Source organism: Melozone crissalis, unplaced genomic scaffold, assembly GCF_028551555.1.
Source record: "Melozone crissalis strain CALT ecotype California unplaced genomic scaffold, PUWL_Pcris_2 ptg000019l_1, whole genome shotgun sequence".
Lineage (NCBI taxonomy): Eukaryota > Metazoa > Chordata > Aves > Passeriformes > Passerellidae > Melozone > Melozone crissalis.
In genome coordinates this window covers 531856-549866 of record NW_026535797.1, presented here as the reverse complement: position 1 = coordinate 549866, position 18011 = coordinate 531856, and the positions used below count along the sequence as shown (strand labels likewise).

At 56.2% G+C, this 18011-nt stretch overlaps 1 protein-coding gene across 1 annotated transcript; it reads left to right on the top strand.

Annotated features, from left to right (window-relative positions):
• The first annotated feature begins 256 nt into the window (after positions 1-256).
• Positions 257-17756, top strand: PWWP2B (PWWP domain containing 2B). Its single transcript, XM_054277002.1, has 3 exons — positions 257-423; positions 5285-6977; positions 17711-17756. Exons 1-2 carry the CDS (start codon positions 257-259, stop codon positions 6957-6959), a joined length of 1842 nt encoding a protein of 613 aa, XP_054132977.1. The 3' UTR covers positions 6960-6977; positions 17711-17756.
• The last annotated feature ends 255 nt before the right edge of the window (positions 17757-18011 follow it).

Below are 18011 nucleotides of genomic sequence, written 5' to 3'. Positions count from 1 at the left end.
CGCCAGGTGCCGGTCCCGCTGCCAGCCCGGCCCCGCCCTTCCCAGGCAGGCCCCGCCCCTCCCGGCCCCGCCGCGCCCCGTTCGGGGTCGCCCCCGCCCCGTCCCACGCACGTGCCCGGTAGCGGGGCGGGGCCGTGACGCCATGGCCGGCGGCGGGGCGGGGCCGTGACGTCGGGCGCGGCGGCGGCGGGCGCTCCGTGAGGTCACGGCCCAGCGGCCCAGCCCAGCGGCCCCGCCGGCGGGGAGCGGCGGGAGCATGGCCGAGCCCGGGGCGGCGGCGGGGGACGCGGCGGAGGCGCCGCCGCCGCGGGTGGGCGCGTGGGTGCCGGTGCTGGTGGAGCAGATGGTGAACGACACGCTGGTGGTGACGCTGAGCTGCGGGGAGCGGCGCTTCACCGGCGTGCTGCTGGACTGCTCCAAGAGGTGCGGCCGGGGATGGGGCACCGGGACCGCGGCGGGGAGCGGGGCCGGGCCGGCGGGGCCGCGCCGCTCCCGCGCCCTTTGTTCGGCCGGGCGGGACAAAGCGGCGGGGTCGGGACCGGCCCGGGGCACGCGGCGGGGGCGGAGCGGGGCCCCCGGACCGGCCGGACCGGCCGCCGCCCCGCACGTGGCCCCGGGGCCGGACCCCGGCCCTTCCGGCCGCAGCCCCCGCGCCGGTCGCTGCCCTCGCCGGCCTCTCTCCCCGCGCGGAGCTCCCCGAGCTCCCCCTGCCGAGCCCCCCCACGTCCCGGCACGGCCCCGGGGCCGGGCGGCGGTTCCGGGGGGTCCCGCGGCGGTTCCGGCGCTGCCCGAGTTGTGCGGAGCCGAGCGGGGCATCTCGGAGCGGGGCCGCGGGCTGGGCTCTGCACCGCGGGCACCTCGTGGTCCCTCACACCTGCCTGGCTCGGGAGGTGTTTGTGCCCGCGGCGGGGCCGGGGGCTGTCCCGGGCCGGGGCGCTGTCCCGGGCAGGGCCGGCTGTCCCGGGCAGGGCCGGCTGTCCCGGGCACGGCCGGCTCTCCGGGCTGTGCGCGGTGCCGGGCCGTGCTCCTGTGAGGAGCAGGTTTGGTGCTGTGTGCTGGGGAAGGGACAGATCCGTGCTGCGTGGGAGCACGGCAGCCTCACCTCTCTGATCCAGCCTGCGAGATGAGCAGAGCAGGAGTTCTGAGCTTCATTTTTGTCATTTATTTAGTTTAACGTGGCTATCCCAGAACATTTGAGTCAGATTTTCAAACGCTTTCAGGCACCTACTGCTGTGCAGAGTCCATAAACCCACCCTGGAGTCTGGTCCCAGCCTGAGCAGTTGGTGTCCCTCGAGCACCCTAAACCATCCCTTTCTGCCTTCTCACATTTCAGATGTTTTCCTCTGCAGTGACACTTCTTTCACCTGTTTTTTTTCACCCTAACCTTTCTCCATTATTTTTCTTCATCTTGTTTCTTCCCTTTGCTCCTAGTGGGTCCAGGAAACAACCAGACAGGTGTTTTTCCCGGGCTTTGAGGCAGCTCTGCAGCCCGGTGCTGCCGCAGCCCTGTGGGTGGTGACACTGGCTGGGAGGCAGGGATGCCCTCTGAGCACGGGGGCTGTCCCTGAGGGTCAGTGCCCATTCTGGGGCTGTCCCGAGGGTCAGTGCCCATTCTGGGGCTGTCCCCGAGGGTCAGTGCCCATTCTGGGGCTGTCCCCGAGGGTCAGTGCCCATTCTGGGGCTGTTCCGAGGGTCAGTGCCCGTTCTGGGGCTGTCCCGAGGGTCAGTGCCCGTTCTGTGCCCATCCCCTGGTGCTGAGCCCTGCCCTGGTGGTGCTGAGCGCTGGCTGGCCGGTGCTGAGCGTGGCGGGCAGGGAGGGGTGCTGGCCAGCACACGGGGACAGCCGCAGCCTCTGCTCCTCTGCTCGTGGCTCTCTCTGGGGACCCTGTGAGTGAGGCAGACCCTGGGGACTTGGAGCCAGCGCTGCAGTCATGCCAGGCCTGGGCTGTGGAGGGGAGGAGAGATCTCGTTCATCCTGCAGCGCAGCGCAGGAGGCGGCCTGGCAGCGGCTGGGAGGTGAAGGTCAGGATGTGTCCCAGAGGCAGCAGGAATTCACCCACTCGGTGCTGAGCTTGGAGTGCCTGCAGTGGGTGTGTGGCAGAGCTGTTTCCCCTGCTGCTGCCACCTGGCTGGTGGAGCTGTGTCCCACCAGCCTGTCCCTGTGCACGGGTCAGCCATGCTCTGCCTGCACCCCCTGGGAGATGGGACTGGCAGGAGAGGAGCCCCCAAGCAGGTTGTTGGACCTGCATAGAAAGAGCAGATTACCCCAAAAAGGAAGAAGGGCCTGCATGGTGATTGTTCAGCTTTCTTTTGTGGTTTAAAGTGGTTTCAGCGTCACACAGTAGATGAATCTGTTTTACTTAGTTGTGGCTGCTCCATCTCTGAAAGTGTTCAAGGTCAGCTTGGACAGGGCTTGGAGCAGCTCGTCTAATGAATGACATCCCAGCTCAGGGCAGGAGAACTGGAACTCCTGGATGTTTTTTAAGGTCCCTTCTAACACAGACAATCTCTAATGCCTTGCTTAATTCTCCTGAGCTGTCGTGCATGCTGTGGGGAGCTGAGCAGGAGGAAGGCCTGCCACCCTGAGCACCCAGGGCACCCCTGGCCATCCAGGTCCTGGCTGGACACCTCTGGTGTTTTGCCACAAAGGCAGGTGCAGGTTTGAACCCCAAACTGCCTGCCTGAGTGTGCAGGGGCTCAGCCCATGGGCAGCAGAACTGCCTGCCCGTCCCCTGCCCATGTCCTGCCTGTCCCCTGCCCGTGCCCTTTCTGCCCCCTGTGCCTTTAGGAATGGGAGGATGCAGGGAGCAGTCATGCCTGACCTTCCAGCTGCTGGGGAATTATTTGCAGAAACAGTGCTCGTGTCCCTTCTTGCCCCAGCCTGGATGATGCAGCAGCACCAGGGCCTGCCCAGTGACTGGCAGTTATTTGCTGCCAATAAACTGGCTCTGCTCAGAGCGAGCTCCATAGTGTGTATGCTCATGTGGAGATTTAAATGCTGCCACCGTGCTTCTGATAACAAGATTTGGTAGCTTTGCTGCAATTGAACTTACTTTAAAAGTTGGGTTTTATTTATGCAGGGATATAAATAAAGGAGGATGGGATCTCCCGTATCAAGCAGAGACTGGATTGAGATGACCAAGTCCAGTTGGCTGCAGCTGCCCCAGAAAGAGGGATTACAAGCAGGGTGAAATCCCATCAGCAGTATTTCCTGCTGCTCTAATCACAGAATCCCAGAGTGGCTTGGATTGCAAGGGACATTAAAGCTCATCCTGTTCCACCCCTGCCATGGCAGGGACACCTCCCACTGTCCCAGGTGCTCCAGCCCCAGTGTCCAGCCTGGCCTTGGGCACTGCCAGGGATCCAGGGGCAGCCACAGCTGTGCCAGGGCTGCCCACCCTGCCAGGGAACAGTTCCTGCCCAGTGTCCCATCCACCCCTGTCCTCTGGCCGTGGGAAGCCTTCCCCCCTTGTCCTATCCCGACAGGCCCTACTGAGAAGTCTGTCCCCCTCTTTCTGACAGGCCTCCCCGCTGAACGGTGCCTGGCACAGGCTGGCAGCTGGGGAGGCAGTGACCTGGGTCTGTGGGCACGTTCAGTGGCACAGAGGCTGTGTCCAGCCCACTGGGGTTACAGCTGCTGGTACATCAACGCTACAGGCACAAGCCATCCTGTGAGTGAACCTTTGGGTGCTCCACTGCTGCCAGGAGAGGAGCTCCATGCTGCTCTGGAGGGTGCAGTGGCCTGAACAGGGGGAGCGGGCTTGTGTCTACACGAGGAGCAGTTTTCTGTCGTGACCAAGTCATGCAATCTCTCTGCATAAAATAACCATAACTTACAGCCATCATTTCATTCAGAAGTGGCCTCGCTTTGGAGTATGAATGGTGCTGACATCTCTGTCTGGCTCTACAGACTGTACTGGCTTTCTGGGTTGTCATTTAAAGACACCTACATTCTTGGTTGTCTCTGTTTAAAAAAAGCCTCTTGGAACAAAAATATTTTGTTCCAAATTACGTGATTTCAACAGCTTAATCCTTTCCCAGTTAAAGTGTCATTTAGCAGCAGGTTGTTGCACTTTTTCAGTAATGGGGAAGGACTTTGGAGGCTCCTCTCCGTCGGGAAACCCGTGGCAGTGGCTCTGTGCTGCTCTTGATGAGAGGTGTGGCAGAGCGGATGCCTTCAGCGCCTCTTCAGTGCTCTCTGTAACGCTTACCAAAGTGTCCCCCTCTGTGACACCCCCAAGACACTCCTCCCTTGCCTCAGGAAGGGTCCTTCCTTCTGGTGGTTGGAAAGAAAGCAAAGGCTGGCAAGGAGGGGAATGGGAATGTAGCACAGAAAACCCACTGGTATTTGGTCTGTACCTGTTCTCCATTCCTTTGTCTCTTCTTTGTGACTCTCCTACGCAACATTTTGTTATTATTGAGAAGGCCCACGTGCTTCACTGATGCCGTGGTCTCTGCAGAAGTGTCTCTGGAAAGCCAGGGCAGGGAGCTTGCCCAGTCAGAGTCAGTGTTTCAGGGCAGGATCTGTCCCAGTGCTGTGTTAGCGTAATATTTCTAATGCCAGGCTAAGGGCATAAATTCATACATTTTGGAGACGTGAATTGCAGTTGTGAGTTTCAGCATTTGAGAGGATTTGCTTTTGCCAATATCCAGGCAGGATATTGTGTCCGGGCCGTGGTGGCCTGTAATGAGACTTGGCATTGAAGGACAGAGTATCACCATTGTGAACAAGCCTGCTGTTCTGGAGGAGCCATGGGTGCCTTGTGTTACCAAATGCAGCTGAATGTGGAGAGGAAGAGGAGCAGAGCTGTGTCTTGGTGAACCTGTGCAAGTTATCCACCGAGGGCAGGGTATTCAGGTTCAGAATGAAAAACTGGAAAATCAGCCATGCATCTGCACTGAGAAGAAGGGCAGTTTCTTAGCTCCCTAGGCTAATCCAGATCACATCCCTCCTCTGGCCTTGCCAGCTTGCTGATGCAGTAAACTGCTTTGTGGGATAAAACTTACAACTGCTTAGAGCAAAACTTTGTGCAAAGGGTTCATAGAAATAGAGGTTTTGATCCCTGTGCCTTTTCTGGGAGAAGAGTAGGACACCTTGCCAGATTTCTGCACTGCTGTTATTTTTTAGAGTGGCAGAATTGGCTGCTTGATTGTAAAAGTCAAGAGAAAGTGTTGGGTTCTCAGTACTAAAGCTGTGGCATGGTGGGATCTTTTGGGTTCCCAGAGAAGCACCTTTCAAAGCTCCTGACTGTGTTTCTTTCCGGTCCTTCTCACCCCAATTTAGGTCTGGATTGTTCTGTCTGCCATCGTCCTTCCCGAAGCACGAGGAGCCTCCCGCCGGTGGTGCCTGCGCTACCGGAGCCGCCGAGGGCAGGGGAGCCGCTGAAGGCAGGGGTGCCGCCGAGGGCAGGGGAGCCGCCGACGGCAGGGGTGCCACCGAGGGCGATCCAGAGCCGCGGCCCGCCGGCCCCCTGCCCGCCGAGGAGCCGCTGCCGCCGCTGCTGCCCGCCCCGGGCGGCCTGCCGCCCTTCCCGCCCTACTTCGAGGGAGCGCCGTTCCCCCGGCCCCTGTGGCTGCGGCACACCTACAACCAGTGGGTCCCGCAGCCGCCGCCGCGGACCGTAAAGAGGACGAGGAGGCGCTTGTCGCGCAACAGGGACCCGGGCAGGCTCATCGTGAGCACCATCCGGCTGCGGCCCCGGCAGGTGCTCTGCGAGAAGTGCAAGAACACGCTGAGCCCCGAGGACGCCGGCGCGCCGCGGCAGAACGCCAAGACCAGGAGGAAGCTGAGCGTCCAGGACAAGGAGCAGAAGAAGCACGGCGACTCCGACTACGTGGAGAAAAGAAACAAAAGAGAGAAGAGGGAGGATGACAAGTTTTCTGGGGAACTGGTGCATCGAACGCCAGTTATAAAAATATCCTACAGTACTCCGCAAGGGAAAGGTGAAGTGGTAAAAATCCCTTCCCGGGTTCATGGCTCAGTCAAACCGTTCTGTCCGGAGCCGGTGCTGCAGAACGGAGCCGGGGACCAAGAGGAGAGCGGGGACTCTGAACGGTGTCGACAAACCAAATGTTTAATGGACAAGTCAGCAGGCAGCCCGCTTGCTTCCATTCCAAAACTGAAGCTCACGCGGCCAGTGCATTCCAGCGTGGATGTCCCGCCCCCAAAGATACGGCTGAAGCCCCATCGCATCAACGATGGCGAGAGTGTTTCAATCTATAAGGCAGAACTGATTGACGAAATCAATGTCCTCCAGAACAGCAGGGAGTCCGATCCCGGAGCGTTTTACAACGATGAGTCCGCCGACAGAAGTTTAGCCGAGATGTCTTCAGGCAGTTCAGGGGAAGATGATGACTTCAAAAGGTTTCCCCAGGGTAAAGATGGACATGATAACTTGGCTTTCCTCATGAATTACCGTAAAAGAAAAGCAGATTCTTCTAGTTTATCGGTGTGTAGCAATGACAGTCTAGATGAATCCAAGTCTTCTAGTTCAGAAGTGACATCACCAGAACTGTGTGACTTTTTGCCTGGTGATGATGCCTCTGTCTCTTCATCTTCAAAAGATGAGCGTAAAATTGTGCCCCCGCTGACAGTCAGACTGCACACCCAGAGTGTGTCTAAATGTGTTACAGAAGATGGAAGGACTGTTTCAGTGGGGGATATTGTCTGGGGTAAAATTCACGGGTTTCCGTGGTGGCCAGCACGTGTCCTTGACATAAACCTTAGCCAGAAGGAAAACGGGGAACCTTCGTGGCGAGAAGCTAAAGTGTCATGGTTTGGTTCTCCGACCACCTCGTTCTTGTCTGTCTCAAAACTCTCCCCTTTCTCGGAATTTTTCAAACTGAGGTTTAATCGCAAGAAGAAGGGCATGTACCGGAAAGCCATCACGGAGGCTGCAAAGGCAGTCAAGCACCTGACTCCAGAAATACGAGATCTCTTAACGCAGTTTGAGACATAACTTTGCCTCCAGTATCAGGTGAGTGATTGCTGCACTAACGCTTGCCATGAAAAGCCTCCTAGTGCTTTTTTTAATCTGTATTCCACTATTTGTTTGCATTTGTTTTTCCATTAAATCTGAGATTGGCAATTTACATGCTTGGTTGTTAGTTGGTGGGGGTAATTTCAGAGGTGGTGAGAAGCTTAATTCCGAACTCTTTTGGGGGAATTGGAGCCTCTCTTCCCAGAGGGAAATGCTGGCCAGGCAGGACACTGTGAGGAAGCAGCCTGTTCAAAGAATTGATAAATCTGTAGCTGTGTGCCTGGAAGACTAACAGGCTTTCAGTTTCCTTGGGTCAAAGAACTAAAACTTCCGCTGGCATTAATTTGACATTTATCATATGTATGTGCTGGTGCCCAGCAGTTACCTGTAACAGTTTAGGACCCCTTTGCTCCCGTCCTTCTGATCCCTCTGGTTTGGATTTCTTATGGAAGCCCTTTACGGCTCCTCAGAATGATTGTACCAAAAACTGTTTTTGTATTTCAATATCTCTCACAATACTTGGGGTTTGGTTTGTACCTAAATTTTCAGTGTTTCTCTGAGAATGGCCTGGATCAAATGAAATTCCTTTGGACTTCACATCTGTGTGAGGACATTAGGTGGGAGTGGAAATGTGAGAGCTGATTCTTTGTAATGGATGGGTTTCTCTTTCTCATCAAACAGCCTGCCTGGCATGAAAATTTGGTGCCTAAAAATGCAGGCTGTGGCATGACTGGGAATACAAGTTCATGGGAAAATTCAGTGACTTGGATGAAACCTGGAATCATTTCACAACCTTTCTGTCATCAGTGTCCCAACAAGAGCTCAGCTGTGATGGTATTAGACAAGGGGGATTAACTTTTGTTGAAAACCAGAGGTATCACTGGGAAGAGCCTCGAGTCAAAGGCCATGCTTTATGCAGTGTGGATCGTGATGTTGTCCCCTGACTGCTCTGCCCTGTTTCATGCTTGAAGGACTCTGTGAGCAAGCCAGGGCTGCTCCTCTGGACTCTTCATTATCTGAACTGTCACAATGCAGTGGGACTGGGACGGTCAGTGCTCATGTGATCCTGATGGGAAAAGGGGAGTTTTTCATACCCTCTGTCATGGGACTCGACCCCTTGCTTGAGTGTGATGAAGGACTGGCTTTGCTTGGGTAATGACTCCATCTCAGCAAGCCTGGCTGCAGTAAATAACCAGAGCATGACATATTCATGCTGTGTGCTCAGGGTGTCTGGACAACGGCAGCAGCAACATTTCAGCTTCCTTCTTGATCTTGCCCATAGAGCTGCTGCTTAACTCTGGCTAAAGACTTTATTATATCAGGAGTGTTTGGATTGGACCCAAATTCCTATTAGCTAGATCAGGAGTATAAATAAACCTGCTGCCCAGAATGTACTGTCCTTGCCAGTGGAAGAGTCCTGGGCAATCCATGGCTCCTGTCTGGACTGTGCTCTGGTTAAAGGAGCAGCAAACTTCATCCTCTGAGCTGTCTTCACTGTGTGTGAGCAGTCTGGGACAAAGGTGACGAGTGTCACCATCGTTCTGACATCTGTCCTTGCCCTTGTGGGTCCGGGCGGGCTGGCCCGGCCCAGCTGCAGGAGCAGGGACAGGTTGAGAAGCCCCTGATGCTCAGATCAGACAGACTGGCTGTGCTGTCCGTCCATGGGGAGTGGGAACGCTGTGGCCAAGAGGAGTCCCGAGCCCAGAGCTGGCGGTCGCAGTGGGAGCGTGCTTGCCCCCACGTGTCAGCCCGCAGGGAACCCTGGCTGTGGCCCCAGCAGGACCTGGCCAGGACCAGGACGGGGCACAGGCTGCAGGGCAGGGCCTCCAGGAGGAGAACAGCCCTCGCTCCAGACACGATGGCATCTGAGCTGCAGGTACACAGCAGGTCTGTAAACAGGGGAAAGAACAACATCTGGAGAACACGTGGATGACAAAATAATGGGGTGGCCTGGATTAGACCAAAACTTTCCTTCCCTCTGTGCTCTTCAGCCAAACCTCTGCATGTGTGTGTGGCTATGTACATTTAGCAGATACCACTGTTTTGTTGGCCTCCTTCAGCTGGCTTTCCACAGGGGATTTCCTGCCTTACATGTCTGAGCTGAGCTGCCAGCACAGGCTGCCGGGCTGAAGAGAACATGACTGTTGGATAAAGAACTGCAAAACTAGAAAAGCAGAACTACACAACTGCCTGTGTTCCACATGTCACATTTACCTAGTTTCCCAATTAGACCAGCCTGTCTGGAGTTTTGGTGCATCACTTATAAAATTGCTCATTATTTCAGAGAATTGTCTGTACCTAATTCTCTCCTTGCAGGAGCATTGAATTTTGTTGCTTTCCTTGATTTTGCACGAGGTAGAACTGAAATGTTTCCTTCAGCTGCTCATTCACTGTCCTTTCCTGAGGGATGGCATGAAAGGGTATGGGCTGGAAGGGACCTTGAAGTCCACCCAGTGCCACCCCAGCCATGGCAGGGACACCTCCCACTGTCCCAGGTGCTCCCAGCCCCCTCCAGCCTGGCCTGGGGCACTGCCAGGGATGCAGGGGCAGCCACAGCTGCTCTGGGTAACCTGGTAACATTGCATGGGAACACTGTATAATCCATCATGCTGGCCCTTCACCAGCAGTGGCACAAAGGTTTTTGTCGTCAGGAGTCCGTGAAGTGGCTTCAACCCTGACACCGCTCCTGCTAATCCTGGCCACAGCACAAGTTTGTCACTGGTGACACCTTCTATGGTGAAACTTTCTGTCTTCTGGCATGTGATGTGTTCTGCAGAAGGTAGCTACTGTAGGAAAAATGTACAAACACTGCAGGTCATTTGTGGATGCACAAAACTGGAAAAATTTGATTTGTTTTTTTTCTTTTAACTTGGTTTGAGTTGGAAAAGCTGGTAGGATCACTTCTGTTACTGCTTTGTCCTTGGGGTTTCTTTGCAAGGAAAGTACTAGTCAGGTAATGACAGGGTTTTAATTAAGTAAAACAAGTTTCTGGAAAAACAACAGGCAGAATAGCAGCCTGTAGAACTCAAACTGGTACGACTTGGTTGAGAGCAGTGCCAGGAGAGACAGGTCAGCTCAGCATCTTCTCAGCTGCTCTGCAGCTTCCCTGGTTGTGGCACCAAGGAGCCAGCTCAGGGCACAGGGAAGGCAGTGCCCCTGCCTTGGAGTGACAGATGCTTGCCTCTCCCTTGAGGAAAGCCCACCTGAGGGAGGGAAGGGGCAGCCAGGACCCTTGGGCTGGTGTCACACACGTGTATTGGGAATGAGCCGTGGCTGTGGCTGGTGCTCCTGCTGTGCCTTGGGCTGGGGCAGCGAGGGAGGGAGACCAAAGGCCCCCCTTCCCCGCACCAGGAATGCATCCTGAGGGGGATCAGGGGCTTTGCTGCTCCCGCTGTGCCTTGGGCTGGGGCACAGCGCGAGGGATACCCGTGTTTCCAAAGGCCCCCCTTCCCCGCACCAGGAATGCATCCTGAGGGGGATCAGGGGCTTTGCTGCTCCCGCTGTGCCTTGGGCTGGGGCACAGCGCGAGGGATACCCGTGTTTCCAAAGGCCCCCCTTCCCCGCACCAGGAATGCATCCTGAGGGGGATCAGGGGCTTTGCAAGGAGCACGTGTTGCTCCAGCCCTGCTGTGTGGGGAGGGTGTCCCTGCAGGGACAGGCCCTTGCTCCTCCTGAGCAGCTCCTCATGGCAGATGCCCCCTCTCTGCATGCAGACACACAGTAAACCTCTAGTAAAAACTGCTGGTAGGTTTTCATCCAGGTCTCTGCATGAAACAGGTTTACAAGATGTATATTCCTTTGCTTTTTCAGTCTGGAGAATCCTTTATTCTTCCTTCTCTCCGCTGTCCCCAGGCTGTGACTGTGGCACCATTAAACTTGCAGATGCTGAAGGCTTTCATTTTAACTGCTATGAGCTTAATAGACCCTCAGTGTCAGTACATCAGGCCTCCCATCACACTGCTCCTGTGTGCAGCAGACTCAGAGCTGGCTGCACGCTCACTGTCTACAGAAACCGCTACTGTAAAACCTGGAATATCACATCGTGACTTCACCTTCAGAGGTGCTCAGGGCTCTGTGTGTCCAGCTAGCCAGTGCTGCTGCCAGCAGCTTGTGAAACAGCATAAATCCCTCCACAGCTGTATTTTCTAGCACACCTTCCTGGTCACATGGAATATTTCAGTGCTGAAGATGAATGCTTGAGATTTTTCTTGTCCTGCTTTCCAGATGCTTCAGTCCACTAAAACCAGGCATCCAACTTAATTGCTGTTTCACAGTCTTCCTGCTTGGGAGTCCGCGTCTCTGCGTGCTAATACAAGGTGGGAGAGCAAGTCCAGAATAGGCTGTGCCGCATTTTTGTGTGCCCAGCGCTGGTGCCTGGAGCTGCACGTTGGGTGCCATTCCACTGATGTGCCCGTTCCACAAGCACTTGCCCGTTGTGCCCAGGGGCTGCCCTTGGAGACAGCCAGGTCTGTGCCACCCTGAGCTGGCAGCGTGGCCCCCCTGCATCCCCTCTGCTCCAGGCACATCCTTTGGAAATGCCCCCGGGCCGTACATTGTGCTGTTTCTAACTGCACCTGCGCCAGTGCCCCGAGTGCCATCGGCTTTCAGAGCTGCAGCTGCAGCTGCTGCAGGAGACTCTGTCCCCAAGGGCTTGGCAGCTCCCTGGGAGCACCCGGGGCTGAGGATGGGGCTCGCAGCTCCAGCTGAGCTTCAGGCCCTGCAGCGGGCAGGGCAGGGCAGGGCAGCTGGGTGTCCCCAGCCCACAGTGCTCCCAGTGCCTCCAGATCCACACAGCATCAAGAGCTGTGCCAGGGGCTCGGGGCAGGGAATGGGAGAGATGTGTGTGCAAAGAACCTGGAAACTGGTTTCTCTGAAGGCTTGCAAATAAAGTAAAAACAGAATTTCTGTATGTTTTCCTGAATTATGTTTATTTACTTGTTTGGTGTTTGAACTCAAGTGGAGGTGTTGGAGTTGCAGCTCCAATTCCCCTTTTCCCAGCAGGCTTGGAGAGCAGCAGGGTGGGAGCCAGGGGGCACCCAGGGGAGTTCTGTGGTCTCCCAGGCAGGCTCGGAGCTCATCCTGCCCCTGTGGTGCTTAAGCAGGTGCTTGTACAGTACTGAGCACCTCCAAGGTGCTTTGGGCCAGAAGGGAATAGGGGATTTTGGGAAACTTGGAGGTAGCTCTGTGTAGGGAAGGTTCCTGTGCTCTGCAGGTGAGGAACAAACAGGATCCTCACAGAGCAGCCGTGCCCTGCTAGTGGCACACGCAGCTGCTTGGCTCGGGGGGCTGCCTGACACGGTGGGTGACACAAACTGTACAACCACAGATGGCTTTGGGTTGGAGTTACCTTAAAGATCATTTTGTTCCACCCCTGCCATGGCCAGGGACACCTTCCACTATCCCAGGTTGCTGCAAACCACATCCAGCCTGCTGTTGAACAATGGAATATTTCTCATTTTCACGTTCAGGTGTGAAAAGTGGGACTTTGATCCCAAAAATTGATGTGAAGGGTCTTGTTTTTCAGCCTTGATATGTTCAGTTTTATCCATAAGTTGCCATCAGTGGTGCTGGCACCGAGGTGAGCAGGAGTGTGTGGGCTGAGTGACAAGCTCTGCTCGTGCTGTAAAAGGCTTACAGAGCTGCTCACCTGCGAGATGAGGTGAGCACGAGCTGGGATGTGCTGGTTTTGGCCAGGCTACAGTTAGCTTTTTTCACAGTGGTGGATTTGGGGCTGCATTTTGGATTTGTGCTGAACACGGGGTTGATAAAATAGAGATGTTTTTGTTACTGGTGACCAGGACTTGCACAGAGCCGAGGCTGTTCCTGCCCTGTACAGCCATGCTGGGGAGGGGGCTGAGGGTGTGTGGGAGGTTGGGAGGGGACACGGCCAGGACAGGTGACCCCAGCTGGCCCAGGGCTATTCCAGTCCATATGATATCATACTTAGTATATAAAGTGGGGGAAGAAGGAGGAAGGGGGGACATTTGGGGTGATGACATTTGTTTTCCCAAGTCACAGTTAAATGTGGTAGGGCCCTGTTCTCCTGGAGGTGGCTGAACACCTGCCTGCCCATGGAAGCAGGGATTTAGTTTGTTTTGCTTTGTTTGTGTGTGCAGCTTTTGCCTTCCCTGTGAAGTTGTCTGTCTCAGCTCATGAGTTCTGCAGCGTTTGTGCTTCCAGTTCTGTCCCCGATCCCGCTGCGAGGGTCTTGGCTGCTGGATGGGGCTGCATCACCACATGGGGCCTGCTTTTTTGTGTTTAAATCTGCTCGCTGCAGCTGTTCTGCGTGCTCTCTCTACCTGTACAGAGCACATGGGCTCTGCATTAGCCAGATAATGAACTCTGCACATCCTGAGATTACGTGCAGCTGAAATAGGCTTCTGGTGTCCAGCAGCAAGGGCACAGATGGGGCTTAATACCTCAGCTCCTGGAGAGCTCGTGCTCTTCCTGTCTGCAGCCTGTGCCCCAGGGCTGCAGCTCTGCCAACAGCCATGAGAGCTCTCCTGCTTCTCCCGGGGCTTTCTCTGCCTGAGCAGGAGCAGGAGCAGCAGGAGCCTGCCACGGGCACGGGTGGCAGTGTCCCTCGGTGTGTGAGGGCTGGCTCCTGCCCGACCCAGGGGGTCCGTGGGCAGCAGAAGGGTGCCCGTGGGCAGCAGAAGGGTGCCCGTGCAGTGAAGCTGCCCTCAGCAGGGCGGGAGGCTCCCTGGTGCCAGAGCTGTTCCGCAGGAGCCTGCTGTGCCCTTCATTGGCCGTGTCCTCCTGGCCTGTCACTGCCCGGGTGGCTCTGGCAGGGAGAGCTGGGCAGGTGGCAATGGAGCTCTTCCCACTAAGCTGATGGATTTCTGAAGGAGTGGATGCCTTCACCGATGTACCAGTTCCTGTTTCACCTGCAGCAGTCTCTGCTAGTGCAGGATCAGCCAGCCTGAGTTTCTTTATGAAGTACATTTCCTGTGTGCTTTCTGCACCCGAAGAAATGAGTTGTAGCAAATTACTAGTTCGACTTCCCTTGTGAGCGATGACTTGCTCTGTTATGATGCACGCCAGTAACCTGAGCCATTTACTCATGTGGAAAACAGTCCTTTCCAAAGGCAGAAACCCTGAGTGCAGGATTTTTCATAGGGATGCTTGGATTATAGAATCTGAGAGCTCCAGTGTTGGAGAACACAGCTGCCAGCCTGCTCAAGTCAGCTGGACTGTGGTGCCTTGAGAGCTGGAGACAGTTCCAAAACCTCGTGCAGTGGGCCAGAGATGGGGATCCCAGCTGCCACCCTTTCCTTCCTCCTGCAGAGGAAGGCGTGGGAAGGAAGGACTTCACCAGCTGGCTGCTAGCAGCAGCCTCTCTGCATTTCCCCCAAGGAGAGATGGCTGGAGAAACACTGATTTGGTGATGCTCAATTACAGCCTGCTGTTAATTGCTTTATGATTAGAAAATAATCCTCAGAATCAGCTGCTTGGGCTCACTTGGGGTGCTGCAGCCTCCAAAGATAAATTGTCTTCTGCACTCTACTGCTGCTGCTCAATCTGGATTTATGAATGGCTTTATTTGATCCAAAACTTCATTTTTTTAATTATGAACAAGCACTTGGCTTCAGGGGAGCTGCCTTGCCTCTCCTTTGGACACCCAGCGTAGCACCCAGGATGTCCTGAGTCAGCCCACAGGTGTTGTGTTAGTTACACATGGGCCAAGGCAGCAGCATCACCTGCTGCTCCGTGCTGGAAGTGGGTTTTTAAACATAAATTCCTGAAGCTTTCCAGGGATGAAGTGAGAGCATACAAGGGGCAGTCACTGTGGCTCCTCTTGGACACATGAGAACTCCTGTGTGTGCACAGGCACCAGGGCTCTGTCTTGGAGTGACCAACCCCTTGGGTCTGGCTGCAGGGCTGTGCAGGCACAGTGCCCAGCCAGGCTGCAGGGCTGTGCAGGTGCCCAGCCAGGCTGCAGAGCTGTGCAGGCACAGTGCCCAGCCAGGCTGCAGGGCTGTGCAGGCACAGGTGCCCAGCCAGGCTGCAGGGCTGTGCAGGTGCCCAGCCAGGCTGCAGGGCTGTGCAGGCACAGTGCCCAGCCAGGCTGCAGGGCTGTGCAGGTGCCCAGCCAGGCTGCAGGGCTGTGCAGGCACAGTGCCCAGCCAGGCTGCAGGGCTGTGCAGGTGCCCAGCCAGGCTGCAGGGCTGTGCAGGCACAGGTGCCCAGCCAGGCTGCAGGGCTGTGCAGGTGCCCAGCCAGGCTGCAGAGCTGTGCAGGCACAGTGCCCAGCCAGGCTGCAGAGCTGTGCAGGCACAGGTGCCCAGCCAGGCTGCAGGGCTGTGCAGGCACAGTGCCCAGCCAGGCTGCAGGGCTGTGCAGGCACAGTGCCCAGCCAGGCTGCAGAGCTGTGCAGGTGCCCAGCCAGGCTGCAGGGCTGTGCAGGCACAGTGCCCAGCCAGGCTGCAGAGCTGTGCAGGCACAGGTGCCCAGCCAGGCTGCAGGGCTGTGCAGGTGCCCAGCCAGGCTGCAGAGCTGTGCAGGCACAGGTGCCCACCCAGGCACAGGGACGGAGCTGCATGCCGAGGTTCCAGCCAAGGAGCATCCGGCTGTTTTAAAGCTGCTTGCTCTGCTCCCATAGGACAGAATCCCTGATACTTGCCCTCAGGTAGTTCCTGGAGCTGATGTTTGGCCCCTGTCCCCATGGAGGAGCCCCATCTGCCCTGGCCGTGCCAGGACCCTTCCCTGGGACCTGTTTGGCATCGTACTCGTGGTGTGATTCTTTCTTCCTCCCAGTGAGGAATCCCAAAGAATCCAGCCACCCGAGGGCTTGCTGTTACCTCCTCAGCCAGGAAATGCATTTTTTCCTGTTTAGACAAGATCTTTTCACTCTGTAATGTCTCTAAAGTGTCAGTGCTTTCAAAGCCACTTGAGGGATATTGTTCCAGGTCCCTGGGCCTCAGGAAGGTTTCCCTAGGTGTAAGGTGATAAACCTGCAAGTGAGATTGTTGTGTGTTCTTGAAAGTCTGTCTGTTCATCAGAAGACAAATAGTTTCTCCTGCAAGATTAGGTATGAACTTATACTCTGTTGGCTGCCGGTAATAGCACCCTGGGGTGAGACCTCCCAGTTTCTGCCAAATACTGAAAGAGTGTGTGAAACCTGATTGCAGCCCTTCTCTGGAATACAGCTTTTGGGACAGATGTTCCTGGGTACTGAACCAGCTCTTTGCATTCTGCATTGTGTGGGCGATGCTGAGGATCATTCTGGATGCTGAGTCTGAGTGAATCCGTGTCACTTTGGGTCCCCTGCCTGCAGCAGCAGTGCTGCTGCCATGTCAGCAGCTTTGGAGATGCGATCCTCTTCCTGTGTTTGCTGTTCTTGGTTCGTTGTGCTCTGTAAGTCACAAACCTCAGCTGGGGGTGGTGTGAAGGTTTCTGATCTGCTCTTCTGTGTTGTTAGTGTTGTGTGTCAGGAGCACAGATCCAAGCCGGTGTCTCCTGCACTTCCAACTCAGCTGGCATGGCACAGACTTAGGGCTGGTCATATTCTTGTGCTGCTGGAGCTGCATTGCCCTGGGAACGAGGTGCAGTGATGCTCCTGCAGCTGGTCAGAGTGAGTGGAGCTGTCCGTGCCATTCTGTCCCTTGGTTCTGTATCACCGAGTTGTTCCGTGTGTCTTCTGGCTTCTTCACTTGAAGGCAAGTGGATTTTCCCCTTGAACTCTTCCAGGGCTTCCACACTGCAGCCTGGCTGGAGCACTGCAGCTGGGCACTGCAGCTGGAGCACTGCAGCAGGCACCGCAGCTGGGCACTGCAGCTGGAGCACTGCAGCCTGGCTGGAGCACTGCAGCTGGGCACTGCAGCTGGAGCACTGCAGCAGGCACCGCAGCTGGGCACTGCAGCCTGGCACTGCAGCCTGGCACTGCAGCTGGAGCACTGCAGCTGGGCACTGCAGCTGGAGCACTGCAGCCTGGCTGGAGCACTGCAGCAGGCACTGCAGCTGGGCACTGCAGCTGGAGCACTGCAGATGGGCACTGCAGCAGGCACCACAGCCTGGCACTGCAGCCTGGCACTGCAGCTGGGTTACTGCAGCCGGGCACTGCAGCTGGTGCACTGCAGCTGGGCAGCACAGGCAGGCACTGTGACAGGGCACTGCAGCCGGGCACTGCAGCCGGGCACTGCAGCTGGGCAGCACAGGCAGGCACTGTGACAGGGCACTGCAGCCTGGCACTGCAGCCTGGCACTGCAGCCTGACACTGCAGCCGGGCACTGCAGCTGAGCAGCACAGGCAGGCACTGTGACAGGGCACTGCAGCTGGGTTACTGCAGCTGGGCACTGCAGCCACAGTCAGCAGCTTGAGCTCTTGCAGGTACTTAGAAAAGCTTCTGTGCGGCTGCTCTCAAGGGGAGAATAATCCTATTTGGTAGATTGTGTTCGCAGAGTGGAGGCAGATGTTCTTCACGTGGCACGCTCCGTGGGGACCTGTGGTGGATTAACCTACAGTAACCCCCCCCAACAGGGACTCCAGAGTCTTTGAGCCAGACCAGAGGTTTATTATCATCACTGAAATTCGTATCGTGTGGGTCTGGGGAAAATGCCGCTCTTCCTTTGGGTTTGTTAGCCTGACAGCTTTCTCCCGGGCTGCAGCCGCTGCTGGCCGTGCCCGCCGGGCCGGCTGGGAGCAGCAGGATTCCTGGCTATATTTAGGGGGAGGCCGCAGCGAGTGCCGTGCCGCTGTGCCACAGTAACTCCCTCTCTGCTCTCTCCAAGGTAACAGAAGACGAGCACAGCTGTTCTCCTAGCGGGTCACCGAGTCGGGGACGGCGGCAGGACGAGCTCCGGGCACGGGGGACAGGGACGCGGAGCTGGGAGCCTCTTCTGGCGTGGGGCAGGGCAGGCCTGAGCATATCTTACCCTGGAATGAGAATTGCACCGGTCGGACGGCAATGAGCTAGGAGAACAGCAAAAACCGCAACTCGGAATGTATTTATTACTTAAAAGTTAGCTATTCTTGATAAAATTCCCCAGATTATTGCTGCTGCTTATTTTACTTACAGATTTCACACACTCG